The following is a 15,352-nucleotide window of genomic DNA, read 5'->3' on the forward strand; positions in this document are numbered from 1 at the left end:
AAGTGTAAACTCAGATGAATTATACCATCAAATGTTAAAGGAAAATATCAGGATGAGTGTCTGTGAGCTGAGAAGGACGTGAAGCGAGCAGTTTATCCCAGAGCTGAAGCTGCTCTGTGTGCAGAGATGAGCTCAGATTCCTGCTGTGATTGATCAACAGTCACAGAAATGTAGACTTGTAGTTATTACTGCAGTATGGTCACAGCAGATACTGATAAACATGTATTATGAGGATGGATGATCAAGTTTCTCACTCTCTCCTTTAAATCTCAGTTTTTTTCTTCTTCACAGTTTATCTGTTCATTTATTAATGAATAACACTGAAAGAGTTTCTGTTATATTTCCCCTTGAACATCAGCTTATTAGGGCGGCATTAGGAAATAGCCCCCCTCCAAAGAATGAATCAATGAATGATGATAATAATAAAATGATTCAAAAGCAGAGCTCAGAGTGGTAGAATGGTCAAACATGGATCCACGGGTGGTTCAACTGCATTTGGTGACGTGACTAAAGCAAATCTTTCAAATAATCCCACCATCAACGGGATGTTGTCTCCTTTACTACGGTTACTTTACTTGGTCACCGTGTGAGTTTCTTTGAAATGAACCAAATTCTTTTATTTGTTGGTTGTTGCATATTTAACCTCTACAGTCAGGAAAGGAGGAGATGAGGCCTCAACAATGTTGGGTTGTAGCTGTGGTTCAGGTTAGAGTGAGTGTCCATGGAATAAATGTAAGTCAGTGAACAGGAAACATGACTGTGTTCAAACTTTGTTTCCTTTTTATAATGAGTCTAATCAAAGGTGGACAGAAGTATCTCCACTGTGACTTTTCTGTGTCACCATCAGAGCTTCTGCACAGTGTTTCTGGGGCAGATAACATTGCAGCATTATGGAGACATTATGGAGACATTATGGAGACAAAAAGAAAAGCGTCTGGACTTCTTTAAGTTAAACTTAAAGAAGTCCAGACGCTTTTCTTGGACTGTTCAGTGTTGAGTCTCATTCACACACTCCCTCAGACTCTTCACACACACTGATTTGCTGACATAAACACACTCCTGTGTGCTCTCTTGGCTTCACACACACACTGAGGACCATCTACAGACTGTGAGCTCCGTCTTCTTTGTCTTTGGAGCCGAACTCTGACAAAGTTAGGAACAAAACTTTCTCCAGCGTGTGAACTTTCCTCCTAGACTCAGTCTGAGCAGTCAGACCACATATTTCTAAAGCAGCACATGAAGGTGTGGCTCACACACACACAGGTGAAGGAAACAGCTGCAGTATTAAAAACTGCTTCACTGTCTACAAATATATGAACTGAATGTTTCTTTCAGGCTGTAAAAACCTTATTTATCCTCCATTACAGTCCTGCATTCAGAGCATTACTTCTGTTATATTAGTACATGTATTTTATTCTGATGAACACATAAAACTCTGAGCTGGATTGAATCCATTGAATCAGAGTCCAGGACTCAGACTAAACACACTGAATGTGTCCTGAGCTCGGCCGCTGTTCCACAGTAACTGCTGTCAGAGTCACTGTTACTGAGTTAGCTTAGCTAGCAGAGCAGCTAGCAGTTAGAGTATGAACTCTGTAAGCAGTCAGCTCGGTCCTGGACATGGTTACTGACATAAAGCTGCTCTCTGCAGCCATGTTTGACCTGCTGCTTTGTAGGACTACAGTAATGGAGGATTTGGAGGCTGAACTGGGCTCTGTGACACTTTTTGTAGTGAACTGATGAAAGCTGCGTCTCAGATGGATGTTAGTCCAACACATCAGACACGACCTCTGCAGCTCTCAGTTGATGTGCACATGAATGATTTGTGTTTCCTCTGCAGGTGAAGGTAGAAAGTGTGTGTGAGCTGATGTGAATTGAGCAGCATGGATCAGTGTGAGGACAGAGAGGAGGGAGTCCCTCCCTCTAAAAGCACTCTGTGTGGGGAACATGAGAGCCAGACCAAAGCTCAGAGGTGAGATGACCATCTCTAACTGTCCATGACTCTTCTCCATGTCACAGCTCAGCACTCACATCACTGCTCCATCATTATTCACACTCATACCTCTGTGTGTGTTGTTTTAAAGCCCAGAGCTGTGGGGCGTACCAGGCTCAGCTGGACATAACCCTGAAACTAATCCAGAGCCTGGACCTGAACCCAGCTGTGTTTCCTTAAAGAGCAACAGGTCGAAGGGTGTTGGTGTAAAATTTAACAAAAGACTGTTATGTGACAAAGAGTAAGTACATTATTTTTATGAGATTGTTCATCATGTCTTTAATTTAATATTTCCAGTTTTTCCTTCCTGTCTCATGAAGCTGTGACATTTATTGTTTTTCTTTTAGGATCAATAAGAGGCCAGAATCTCCTGGACCTGAACCCAGCTGTGTTTCCTTAAAGAGCAACATGTCGAAGGATTTTGGTGCAAACTTTAAAGGCTGTTCTTCTGCTGCTGAGAGGTAATGTGTGTCTAGATGTTGTTCCTGACTCTGTATTTTTGAATAAATCCTCATGTTTAATATCAGCTCAGCTCTTTTTCACACATTTCTATGTTGGTATGTGAAGCGGTGTGTGTTGGAGTGTTTCCACAAACACAGCAGTCAGAGTGGAAAGAGTGGATGTTGTAGGAGGTGTTTGTGTAGTGAAGAGGCTGAGTGTCTGTAGGACTCCAGCTGCTCCAGCAGGTGTCTCCTTTGTGCTTTGCTTCAAACACAGTGTAGGGAGGAGCTTCCACTCAGGTGTTTCAGGTGTTGCTGGATGGAGGAGGACAAATAGTTTTTCCCTTCAGTGACACTTCAGCAGCTCAATGTTCTGGGAGATGTTTGTCTTTATGAAGGTTTATGGATTCTTGTTCTTACTTTGGTGAAACTGAGCAATACATTTTCCATCTAACATTTAAAGTAAATTTCCAGGTGAATAAAAGATCTGCAGCTGCAGCCTCTGTGATGTTTCACAGTCTGAAAGTAACAAATTCAACCAGAGTTCAAACAAAGGCTTAATATACGTGTGTGTTTGATATAATGCCAACAAGTACAAACAGGTGTTCTTACAGGTCTTAATCACAGAGGTCTGATAAGTCTGGTGACTTTCACACTCAGCAGTTTTGCTGCCTTTTATTTTATATTGGCCTTTTTAAAGCCCTTCAAAGTCTCCCACATTCATACAGAGCTTTTAACACCAAACTCCTTTACAGTCCTTCTCCTCTCACACACGATCACACGACTGATTTGTCTGCAGCAGCTGTGTTACTGCTAGTATTTTATTATGTGTGTAATCTCCTCATATTGTTCCTGTGGTTTAGTTTGACTTCCTTCTGCAAACTCAGCTGCTCTGTTGCTGATACACGTCTCCATGAATATGATTGATCAGATGCTGCCAACACCATGTGTTTCATGTGAGCGCTCAGCTGAAACCCTGGGTTGACTTATCGAGTTAATAACAAGCTTCACGTGACTGTGAATGCTAAAGTGAATCCAGATAAAGGAAAGAGACCCTGCTAATGTTGGACTCACTTCTTAGTGTAGATCCCAGGAGGAAGTTCAACATAGCCATTCTTTGTGCTAGCTCGACCAAACCTGAGACCACAGTGCAGGATAATGATCATCATCTGTCTCTGTCAAGGACATTTAAAATCCACAAATAACAAACATAATTATATTTGATCATTAAAAATATGTTTTCACTTAAAAAAGCATGAGCACACTGGTGGATTACAGAAACATGAAAACTGGTTAACAGTAAAGTTAATTTAGGTGTAAACAAAGTGTCAAACATACTTAAGTAGAAGGACTGATGTTTGTGTTAAAATACCCTCTTAAAGCTGAAATACTGATTCAACTTCTTTCTCCAAAAGTTGATTCTGTTCATCTGGACGTAGCATTTTGTGGGAGAAACATTTCGTCTCTCATCCAGGTGACTCCTTCAGTCTCAGCTGACTGCAGGATTCAATCTTATAAACAGGACATTTGCATAATGACTGAAACCTGCCCACTGAAGGAACAATGGGCTGGGAGGTCAGTTCCTTAATCTTAATTATGCAATTCTCATGACCATTGATCAACAACCACTGATCAATGGTCATGAGTACCATTCACAGAGAGTTGGGGAATGGCTGCAATCACAGCATGTAAGATGGTGACAGATGTACCCTTAGGCCCCCTCCTCAATTCAGAGATGGTCTTTCCCTTTTCACGTAAATGGCCTCCTTGACTCCGCCTTCAAACCAGCGTTCCTCCCTGTTACATCCTCATCATTGAAAGAGTGTCCACTGGCCTGTAGGTGTAAATAGACTGCAGAGTCCTGGCCTGACGAGGTGGCTCTTCTGTGTTGTAGCCAGAGGTTGTTTGGTTTCCCCGATGTATAAATCCTGCCAATCGTCCTGCACTTAACAGCTACACTATGTTACTCTGTTTGTGTCGGGGGACCCGATCCTTGGGGTGGACCAGTTTTTGGCGCAGCGTGTTTTGGGGTTTAAAAGCCACAGAGACCCAGTGTTTAGAAAAAATGCGACTGAGCTGCTCCGACACTCCTGACACATATGGGATAGCTACAGGTTTTCTCTTAGGCAGCGGTTGTCCTTCTCTCCTGGATCGACTGGAACTTTCTTTAGGAGCCTTTCCAGCTTTGACAAAAGTCCAGCTGGGACACATTTACGCTACGTCCAGATGAAGAGAATCAACTTTTGGAGATTTACTTTCCTGGATGATTGAGAATGCATCAAGACGTTCCTCCTAAAGTGTTATTCAGAAAAATGACAAAAAAAGTTTTAAAAATAAGGATTAAAATATTAAAAACTATGTTTTTGAGTTTCCTGATGTAGCACAAAAATATATGAACATAACTGTATATAGGACAGATATTTTACGGTTCTTTTAGGCAGCACCAAAAAACAAAAAGACTATTTTTAAGCTGTCTGAGGTAGTGAGTCAACATGTCACACTGGGTCAAAGGTCAGGGAGTAAAAGTGTGTTTTAAAGGAGGTTTAAAAGCAGCGAGTGAAGGAGCCTGTCGAGGTAAATCGTTCCATAACTGATCAAATTCAGTTGGTGGACCTCTGTGTGAAATCAAGCATCTGGTTCGCAGAGAGGATAACCCTCACATGGGCTGTACAACATTATATAGGGAGACATTGTATTTTTATTTTATTTTTTATTCCTATTTATTCTATTTATCCCCTTTGTATATTTTATTTATATCTGTCTCTGTATTTATATATATGTGTGTGTGTGTGTGTGTGTGTGTGTGTGTGTGTGTGTATGTATATATATATATATATATATATATATATATATATATATATATATATATATATATATATATATATAACAATTCTGTAACTGTAACTTCGGTCGTTGCTGTGCTTTTTGGAAGTCGAATTTCCCAGAGGAACCCACCCGAGGGATTAATAAAGTTCTATCTTATCTTATTTCTTATCTTATCTTAAAAACAGAGATTATCGTAGCCATCGCTCTCTCGCATGGACGTGGCAGTCTTGCTGTCTGCTGCGAATCCTCCCCGTACCTCCGTGACCTCGTCTGGTATCTGCTCCCTCCTCTGTAAGAGACAGTAAAGGAAAACACGTCTCTGCCTAGTCTTGAAAATCTAATCTTATCATCCATTGTTCTTCTAGGGCCTCTTCTTCTTGTGGCCTCAGCTAACTGCTAATATTTAAATGGCTAACATTAACATGTGTGCCAGCCAGGTTCACATTTATGATGAACTATGATTAATTAACTGATGTTGAACCTGGAGCTTTACTGACCTCTGAAATTCCTCCTAAAGTGTTATTCAGTGTTGTGACAGTCAGCTGCTTCAGCTGCTGCTGGGATGGGCTGTGGCAAAGAGAACAGAGAAAATCCAAATCAGAGTTTTTCTCTGAATTAAAAGGAAACAACAATATATTCTACATGGTGAAACTGATGGTTTATGGTGTTTGGGTCTGTTTTTCTGTATTCATGCAGATAAAGTGTAAACTCAGATGAATTATACCATCAAATGTTAAAGGAAAATATCAGGATGAGTGTCTGTGAGCTGAGAAGGACGTGAAGCGAGCAGTTTATCCCAGAGCTGAAGCTGCTCTGTGTGCAGAGATGAGCTCAGATTCCTGCTGTGATTGATCAACAGTCACAGAAATGTAGACTTGTAGTTATTACTGCAGTATGGTCACAGCAGATACTGATAAACATGTATTATGAGGATGATGATCAAGTTTCTCACTCTCTCCTTTAAATCTCAGTTTTTTCTTCTTCACAGTTTATCTGTTAATTTATTAATGAATAACACTGAAAGAGTTTCTGTTATATTTCCCCTTGAACATCAGCTTATTAGGGCGGCATTAGGAAATAGCCCCCCTCCAAAGAATGAATAAATGAATGATGATAATAATAAAATGATTCAAAAGCAGAGCTCAGAGTGGTAGAATGGTCAAACATGGATCCACGGGTGGTTCAACTGCATTTGGTGACGTGACCAAAGCAAATCTTTCAAATAATCCCACCATCAACGGGATGTTGTCTCCTTTACTACGGTTACTTTACTTGGTCACCGTGTGAATTTCTTTGAAATGAACCAAATTCTTTTATTTGTTGGTTGTTGCATATTTAACCTCTACAGTCAGGAAAGGAGGAGATGAGGCCTCAACAATGTTGGGTTGTAGCTGTGCTTCAGGTTAGAGTGAGTGTCCATGGAATAAATGTAAGTCAGTGAACTGGAAACATGACTGTGTTCAAACTTTGTTTTCCTTTTTATAATGAGTCTAATCAAAGGTGGACAGAAGTATCTCCACTGTGACTTTTCTGTGTCACCATCAGAGCTTCTGCACAGTGTGGAGAAAGATCCAGAAGCAGAGCTGGACTGCAGACAGCCAGTCAGAGCAGCTGTGTACAAAGTAAGACTGAACATCTGTCTGCTGATGGACTCATTTCTGAAAACTGGACTTCTTGTGTTGTTCAGACATTGAAGAGTTTTCTTTCTCTTTAGTCTCATTGTTTTTCTTTCTTTCAGCAGATGTTGGTCTGCAGGAGGTTTTAGATGAACATAAGATCAGTCTGAGGAGGAGATGTGAACGTGTGACTGAAGGAAGTGATGAAACAGGAAGTAGAACCCTCCTCAACACCATCTACACTGAGCTCTACATCACAGAGGGAAAGAGTGAAGAGGTTCATACCCAACATGAGGTGAGGCAGCTGGAGACAGCTTCCAAGATGGACGCCCTCCATGACGCTCCAATCAGGTGCCAGGACATCTTTAAAGCCTTACCTGACCAACAGAGACCCATCAGAGTGGTTCTGACCAACGGCGTGGCTGGTGTTGGAAAAACCTTCTCAGTGCAGAAGTTCACTCTGGACTGGGCAGAGGGCTTGGAGAACCAACATGTCAGTGTGGTGGTTCTGCTTTCATTCAGGGAGCTGAACCTGATCAGAGATGAGCAGTACAGTCTTCTGGAGCTGCTCCATGTTTTCCATCCAACATTACAGAAGGTCACAGCAGAGAAGCTGGCTGTCTCTCAGCTTTTGTTCATCTTTGACGGCCTGGATGAAAGCAGACTTTCATTGGATTTCACCAACAGGAAGCTGCTGTCTGATGTCACACAGAAGTCATCAGTCAGCCAGCTGCTGACAAACCTCATCCAGGGGAATCTGCTTCCCTCGGCTCTCGTCTGGATAACTTCCCGACCCGCAGCAGCCAATCAGATCCCTCCTACATGTGTTGACAGGCTAACAGAAGTACGAGGCTTCACTGACGCCCAGAAGGAGGAGTACTTCAGGAGGAGATTCAGTGATGAAGAGCTGTCCAGCAGAATCATCTCCCACATGAAGACATCCAGGAGCCTCCACATCATGTGTAGTATCCCAGTCTTCTGCTGGATCACTGCTACAGTTCTGGAGCACATGTTGACTACAGAGCAGAGAGGAGAGCTGCCCAAGACCCTGACTGACATGTACTCACACTTCCTGCTGGTTCAGACAAAGAGGAAGAAGAACAAGTACCACGAGGGACATGAGACGAGTCCACAGGAGCTGACGGAGGCTGACAGGGAAGTTCTTCTGAAGCTGGGGAGGCTGGCGTTTGAACATCTGGAGAAAGGAAACATCATGTTCTACCAAGAAGACCTGGAGCAGTGTGGTCTGGATGTGACAGAGGCCTCGGTGTACTCAGGAGTTTGTACAGAGATCTTCAAAAGAGAGTGTGTGATCTTCCAGAAACCAGTCTACTGCTTTGTTCATCTGAGCATTCAGGAGTTTCTGGCTGCAGTCTACATGTTCCAATGTCACACCAACAGGAAGACAAAGGTGCTGAAGAACTTCCTTAAACCAAAATCTTTAATCAAGATGATTTCCAGTCTTTTTGATGACGATGATCTCCAATCACTTGATGTATTTCTGAGGAGAGTCATGTATAAATCCCTCCAGAGTGAAAATGGCCACCTGGACCTATTTGTTCGCTTCCTTCATGGCCTCTGTCTGGAGTCCAACCAGAGACTCTTAGTAGGTCTGCTGGGTCAGACAGAGATCAGTCCAGGAACCATCCAGAGAGTCATCAACAACCTGAAGGAGATGAACAGTGATGGAATCTCTCCTGACAGAAGCATCAACATCTTCCACTGTCTGATGGAGATGAACCACCTCTCAGTACATCAGGAGATCCAAGAGTTCCTGAAGTCAGAGAACAGATCAAAGAAGGAACTCTCTGAGATCCAGTGCTCAGCTCTGGCCTTCATGCTGCAGATGTCAGAGGAGGTTCTGGATGAGTTGGACCTGCAGAAGTACAACACATCAGTGTGGGGACGACAGAGACTGATTCCAGCTGTGAGGAACTGCAGAAAGGCTGGGTGAGTCCAGATGTGATCATTAACATCATTGATCAGTGTAGGTTAGTAGTTTAATGTTGAAAATAAAATCAGATTGTAACCACAAAGTGTTTGTGTCCGTACGCTGCAACCTTCCACACCATTCCTTTATTGTACAGACTCAGCAGCAGCTCCATGGATCCCAAATCCAAGAGTGGAGAACAGATTTGAAGTGTGTCACATCCATGCAGTCACAGCTGTTTCCACCATGTTTCCACTGATATTAATCCTGTTCAATGACACGTTTCATATCAGTGAATATGTTCTTTAGGACGTCCACTGACATGTTTAAGTGTCCTGCTGGAAATCACTCAAATCATCCATGAAATCCATGAAAAATCATTTTAGTGTTTCTAACTTCACCCTCTGTCCTCTCTCTCTCTCCATCCTCCTCACTGCTTCTTTCACTGATAATCACACAAACATCGTATTCAGCTACAAAATAACACAATAATATCATCTGATGATCATTATTATAAGAGCAGGATCCATATTTGATATCAGAGTAACACACTGCTTGGTTATGTGCAGTCATCATCAGTGACTGTGGGTCAAACAGAAGCTCTCTGATTGGTTGCTGACCTTGGTCACCTGTCCACTCTCACCTGTTTGTGTTTGCTCTCTCTTTGCTGTCTCCATCCTCTCTCTCCTTTCTCTCCCTCTCTGTCTTTGTACGTCACTCAGGTCCAATGGAAACAGTGACATTTACAAACCAATCAAAGACAAACTGATCCATGTCAGGTTATAACAATATTCAAAGTGAATACAGGCTGCTGCTGGACACAGACAGGTAACATCATTTTGACTTGCTGTCACCTGGATCTGGACTCATAAACACTGAAGCCCTGAACAGGAATACAAATCATTTTCTGCCAACTAGCGACACAGCAGCAGATAATGGCTCAGAAAGCTAAAATGAGCCAATCATTTCTGTGTTTAGTTCCCCTGAAATCAGATCTGATATCAGCAGCTCTGAGTTCATTCATCATTATTGTCCAGTGATGAGATTTCTGCTCCGTTTGGTAACAGTCAGCAGGTTTTTCCTGCGTGTGGACGTGAACAGTCGTACCTGACAGCAGGTAGCAAACAGAGATCATCTTTCCAGCTGGAACTCTTCACTGAGCTGAACTCATTCAAAATGTTCTGGAGTCAAAACAGGAAACAGTCCAAATGTGTGTCTTCACTCTGACTCTGGATCAGATCTCAGTGACAGACTGTGGACATTATGGAAGCCTAAATGTGACACCATCTTCCTCCTTCATCTGCAGATTAAAGCCAAACAAAGATTCTCATTAAAAGTCTGCAGGTCTGAGAGAGACTCAATCGTTGTGTCATGTCAAACACAGTAAGAGGAGCTGAAGCACAGATGTGAAGAGCAGATTCATCAGATTATGACCTCACTCTGTTTTGTCTTCATATACATTCAGTCTGTGTTTATAATGCAGATTTTCTGCTTTTATAATAACACATTTTATATTTTCTATCATCACAGACTGACTCTGTGTCGACTCTCAGAGTCTCACTGTGAAGTTGTGGCCTCAGCTCTGAAGTCCAACCCCTCCCATCTGACACAGCTGGACATGAGTAGAAATGATGGCCTCCAGGATTCAGGTGTGAAGCTTCTGTGTGCTGGACTGGAGAGTCCAAACTGTCGACTGGAGACTCTGAGGTGAGTTCACTGACTGTGGCTGTTGTTGTTTTTCTATATTTCAGGTCTTTGATTGATGTTTGAAACTTTCTTTAGTTCCTAAATGTTCAGGATGTGTCTGAAGACAAATGTGAAGAAGTTTGAGTGCTTTCAGAAATGTTGTCTCTCCAAACGACTGAACAACAGTTTTTCCTTTTGGCTCCAAACAGAAGTGACAGACTTGAGCAGGGTTCATTTAAAGGCTGACAGAAGTGGAGTGGTGACGGGGAGATGTTTGACAGGACAGTGTTTCAGCCTCCACAGGTTCATGTTGTGCTCCATCAGTCAGTGAAGATGAAGTCAGTGCTGATGAGGCTGTAGAGTGTGTGAGGGATGTGAATGAGGATGATGAAGATCTGATGATAGCAGATAAAAACAGGCTGCAGAGACTTTGAGCCATACAGGGCACACAGTGTGTGTACAGAACAGCTGAAATCATTATGGAGGCCTCACTGGAATATGGAAGCATCACAGTACAGCTTCAGTGAAACATTAAAGTCTCTGATATGAGATGAGAAATGAAGCAGCCAGAGCTTTTTCATGAGTGGAAATCCACTGTGACTGTGAGCTGCTGCTACAGCCTCCAGATTAGCCAGCAGCTCATCCTGCTCAACATTTCCTCACCAACTTTAATGGAAGTGTGATGTTTTCAGCTGGAGTGATGGTCAGGGTGGCCTCCCTCTCCTCTTCTTCTCCTCTTCCTCTTTCATTTGTAAAGCCACTTCTGCTGCTTTCATTCATTTGGAAGTCCTGTAGCTGAGTTTGGGAGAGACTAACAGCCTCGGCAGCAGAGGGGAGAAAGGCTGTAACTGTTGGGTCTGTGTTTCCACAAGCCCCGCTAATTCTAGAGACTTATTCATCATGAAGAAAACAAGACAGTCGATCGATCCATTACTTGCGCAAGGGAGGCCTCGTCTGTGTCCAGCACGACAATGACCCCAATGGTGGCCTCCTCTCGCTGCCTTTTATTGACAATCTTCAAACAATAGTTTACAAAGCACCTCCCCTTGCAACCCCCCTTTGGTTACATAGACAAGGCACTGTATGTAAGTGTGTGTGTGTGTGTGTGTGTGTGTGTTACCTCCTGCTGACCAAAGGGTCATAAACCCAGGAAGTTTACATCAAAAGAAACAGATCTTTCAGATAGGATGTATCTACAATAAAACCTCCCCCAGCACAGAGTGGTTGGAGAGGTGGTCAGGATCAAAGGAATGGCTTTGATCCTACTGCTTGAACTAAGACTGTACAAATTTAAGAAACACAATGGCAACATTCAACAATTAGACTTAACAGTAACACCACCACTTTACTCTGTTCTACCTGTCACATCATTTTATCAGGAAACAAATATGCTCATGTTTTTACTATGTTTGTCTTGAAGATGTAAGAAGATCACATGGTGCTTTTTATTATTGTGTTGGTTTGTTTGCTGTCTCTTGGATGGAGCCCAGCTGTGCGTGGCCCCTGGGCCTGTGGTCAGAGTGTGTGCTGGATAATCCGGCCCAGGATGAGGCCAAACTGACATGGGATGAAATGTCTGTCACATAATTGAGCTTTGTGAGAAATGTACGACTTTAATGTGAAACATTCAGAGTTTTTTCTCTTGTTGTGTTTGAAGCAAAGTTACAGAGGTTTGATTACAGACACAGCTGAGAGTTTGTAATCTGTCATCATTTTAAAAGGTTTACATTTCTTCAGTATATCCACATTTGCAGCTGGTACCTCAACCTCCACTTGTCCAACACAACTGCTGTCCACTGCCTCCATGACATTGTGATTTTGCTGTTGGTCTTCTGTCAGATCTTCATCAATCACTTCTGCACGGGGCACACCTTCAGACTCTGCAGCTGCATAACAAAAGCCTGTAAGATAAAATTAGACATAAGGTAAATGTACACCAATATTCCAATGACAGGTGTGTGATTCATCTGGAAGTTATGTGCGGATTAGTGTACAGTGATAGCAATTTAGTATGTTTTTAGAGGGGGGGGGGGGGTTGTTTACCTCCGATGGGTGCTCTTTTTCGCTTCCGTTGTGTACGCCTTGAGTGCCGGTCCGAGTCTGATACAGGTATGTCGTCATGCCCCATGTGCAGTGTTGGTTCCCAGTCTGGATTTGTTACATCCATTTCATATGCTGGTTTGCCTGCAATAATGCCAAATCATAAGCTACTCAGTCGACATGATGTGGTTCTGCAGCATCACACATTAGCATGTTTTATCTCATTATCTATGACCTCAGCACGTTGAAAATAACACTAAAAGCCTTTCAAGAGTGATATGAATTAATTTAGAACTCACCGGAAAGAAAATGCCGTGAGCAAACCAACAAAAAGCTGGGGATTGCAGAGAACTCGATATCCGCTCGTCTCACCGCTGCAATCCAAGCCTGACGTCTTTGTTTAGTAATATCGGATACATGGGATCCCTCACGTTGCCTCCAGGACGGAAAACGATGAAAAGAGAGCCTGTTATCCAGCTTCTTGCCTTCACGATCGTGTGATCTAATGTTGCAACCGACAACACAACACGTACGATCCATAGCTGAAATGGTATCCTTTGGCTGGCCTACTGTCATGGCGGAAGGGGGCGTGGCCCATCTCCCGTGACATCATGCTCCAAAGCCCTATAGGTGGGAAAATGTACCATGTCGACCAATCAAAAATGATATGGAAACATGACATTTGGTTGTTTAGCAAAAGGGGGAAGTTTTAGGAGTGACCGGCAAGAGAGAGCGAGTGAGCGAAAGAGAGAGAGAGTTTTGATACGTGAGAGATTTGTGACGTTTACCGTGTTTGGTCTCAAGTTAGTTTGTTGTCTTGTGTATTTAGTGTGTAGCTGTTGTTTTGTTTTGTGTGTCAGTTCTACTAGTGATCGTCACAGTTGCTGCCTTAAAGCCAACAAAGGCAGATTGCAGTGTAAACGCTGAGTGACACACCTGCTGTCAGACCTGCAGGTTTATCCCTGTGCTGTTCTCATATGTGTTAGAGTGACACAAACTATTGTTTGACACCTGATTGTTCTGTAAATAGTTTGAAATGATTATATGAAAAACGTCTGAGCCTTGGCTGCATTTTTTGGTAAATAGTACCATATAACTTTGTTGTTTGCAAAACGTGTGCGTATTTTTAAAAATGTACAATCTCTATTTGCATTTCAAGTTATGAAGATGATTCGTTAAACATGTGTGTGGTTTCTACAGTCAAAATATCACTTTCTACTTGTATTTTAAATTTTGTCTGAATTTAGATAAATTGTGCTGATACAGTTGGTCAAAATGAGAAAATAACAGATTGGCAAGATGAACTGTTTTTAAAGGTAAAATATAGAGGCCACATCAAAAGTAGTCAAGAAGGGTTAAAGGCTAAAAGCAAAGTTGTCACCAAGTACTGTTTATATTTGTGTGTATTGCTGCAGCTTTTTTGAGTATTAATTTGGTGCCTTTGTGTGAAATAATGGTATTGTGAGTGATCCATATAGTCACAAAGAATAGCCACTTGTTTCTGTGCTACCAAAGTTCCCCGGCTTTCATTCAAAATGTGTTTATCGTCAGCACCTGCACATTAAACTACTTAAACATTATAAATGTCTTCAAGCTCACACTGAGGCCTGTGGGGTACTATCAGCCACTGAGACAGTACACACATTTATATGTGTTTGTATATGAATATTTCATACTTTAAGACTGCCTGTTTATTTAAGGGAGATGAACAAAATACATTGGAATTGTACAAAATAATATCATGGATGATAAATTAAATAGATTTTAAGTAGATGCTTGTGCATTCTTAAAGTCTTATATGTTGAACTGAACTATGTGATCTGTTCAAAGCCTTAATCTTAATTTGAAGTGAAATGTGCATTTTGAGTTTATACACTATGTACATAAGGCGACCGTTTCCTTTTGCAGTATTTTTGTGTGGTGTACTTTTCTATGTCTTAACAAAAGGGGAACAAAGGTGTTTAAGTTCACCTAGGATGATGTGTTTTAATTTTCACATGGTCTTGCTTGAATTTGACCCTGACAAAGGCGTATGAACTCTGTCAGCTGTTTGGAGTTTCCATTTTCTAAACTTCTACATTCTGAACCTTCTTCAGCTCTGAACAGATGATGAAACACTGAATGATTTCAAGCTCACACTTTGTCTAATAAACTTACATCTTTCATTCTTTATACAGATTGTGGGGCTGTGGTTTGTCAGAGATCAGCTGTGATTATCTGGCAGCAGCACTGAAGTCCAACCCCTCCCATCTGAGAGAGCTGCACCTGAGCTCCAACAACAAGCTGCAGGATTCAGGAGTGAAGCATCTGTGTGGTTTCCTGGAGAGTCCAGGATGTGGACTTGAAACTCTGAGGTCAGTCAGCATGTTTTAGTTGTGCTGAGATGAATATGATGTGAAAGTTGTGCTGACACTAAACTGCAGACATCAGGCTGATATTATACTGATCCACACTGAGGATCTTCATGGTAAAGTCTGTTTTCTTCTTCTCTGGTTTAGTCCATTGACTGCAGCAGAACAATGTTCACATTTCAAACCTTCAAAGAAGAAGAAAAATCCTCCACTGGATAATTCACTGTGAAACTCTCCAACTCTTCATTCCACCTTAAAGTCTGTCTGACACTGAAATCCAAAGCAAAATGTGCGTTTGCTTTACAGACAGCAGTCCAACACAAACATACACACATCATCCAAAACACAGTCCAACATCCAAATCTCCTCCACTGCCAGCATGAATGATGGGAAAGAGAAGGAGGAACACTCTGACATTCAGGGTTAGAATGAGTTTCATGAAGCAGACTGTGAAGATCAAAGCTGCATTA

At 42.1% G+C, this 15,352-nt stretch overlaps 1 protein-coding gene across 1 annotated transcript; it reads left to right on the forward strand.

Annotated features, from left to right (window-relative positions):
• The first annotated feature begins 1,883 nt into the window (after nucleotides 1-1,883).
• Nucleotides 1,884-14,904, forward strand: LOC147336445 (protein NLRC3-like). The gene is made up of 7 exons (XM_086287030.1): nucleotides 1,884-1,972; nucleotides 2,085-2,234; nucleotides 2,341-2,454; nucleotides 6,805-6,881; nucleotides 6,998-8,825; nucleotides 10,336-10,512; nucleotides 14,709-14,904. The coding sequence occupies exons 1-7, from the start codon at nucleotides 1,884-1,886 to the stop codon at nucleotides 14,902-14,904; spliced, it is 2,631 nt and encodes an 876-aa protein (XP_086143156.1).
• Nucleotides 14,905-15,352: the final 448 nt, after the last annotated feature.

The sequence above is a fragment of the Aulonocara sp. 'chitande type north' Nkhata Bay genome, linkage group LG3, assembly GCF_057382095.1.
Source record: "Aulonocara sp. 'chitande type north' Nkhata Bay isolate Kocher_YH1m ecotype deep benthic linkage group LG3, A_spYH_male_GT1.1, whole genome shotgun sequence".
Classification (NCBI taxonomy): Eukaryota; Metazoa; Chordata; class Actinopteri; order Cichliformes; family Cichlidae; genus Aulonocara; species Aulonocara sp. 'chitande type north' Nkhata Bay.

Coding starts and splice junctions, on each gene's coding strand:
- LOC147336445 (XM_086287030.1), top strand. CDS start 1,884: ATGGATCAGTGTGAGGACAGAGAGGAGGGAGTCCCTCCCTCTAAAAGC. Junction 6,882..6,997: donor TCAGAGCAGCTGTGTACAAA/GTAAGACTGAAC, acceptor TCTTTCTTTCAG/CAGATGTTGGTCTGCAGGAG. Junction 8,826..10,335: donor AGGAACTGCAGAAAGGCTGG/GTGAGTCCAGAT, acceptor CTATCATCACAG/ACTGACTCTGTGTCGACTCT.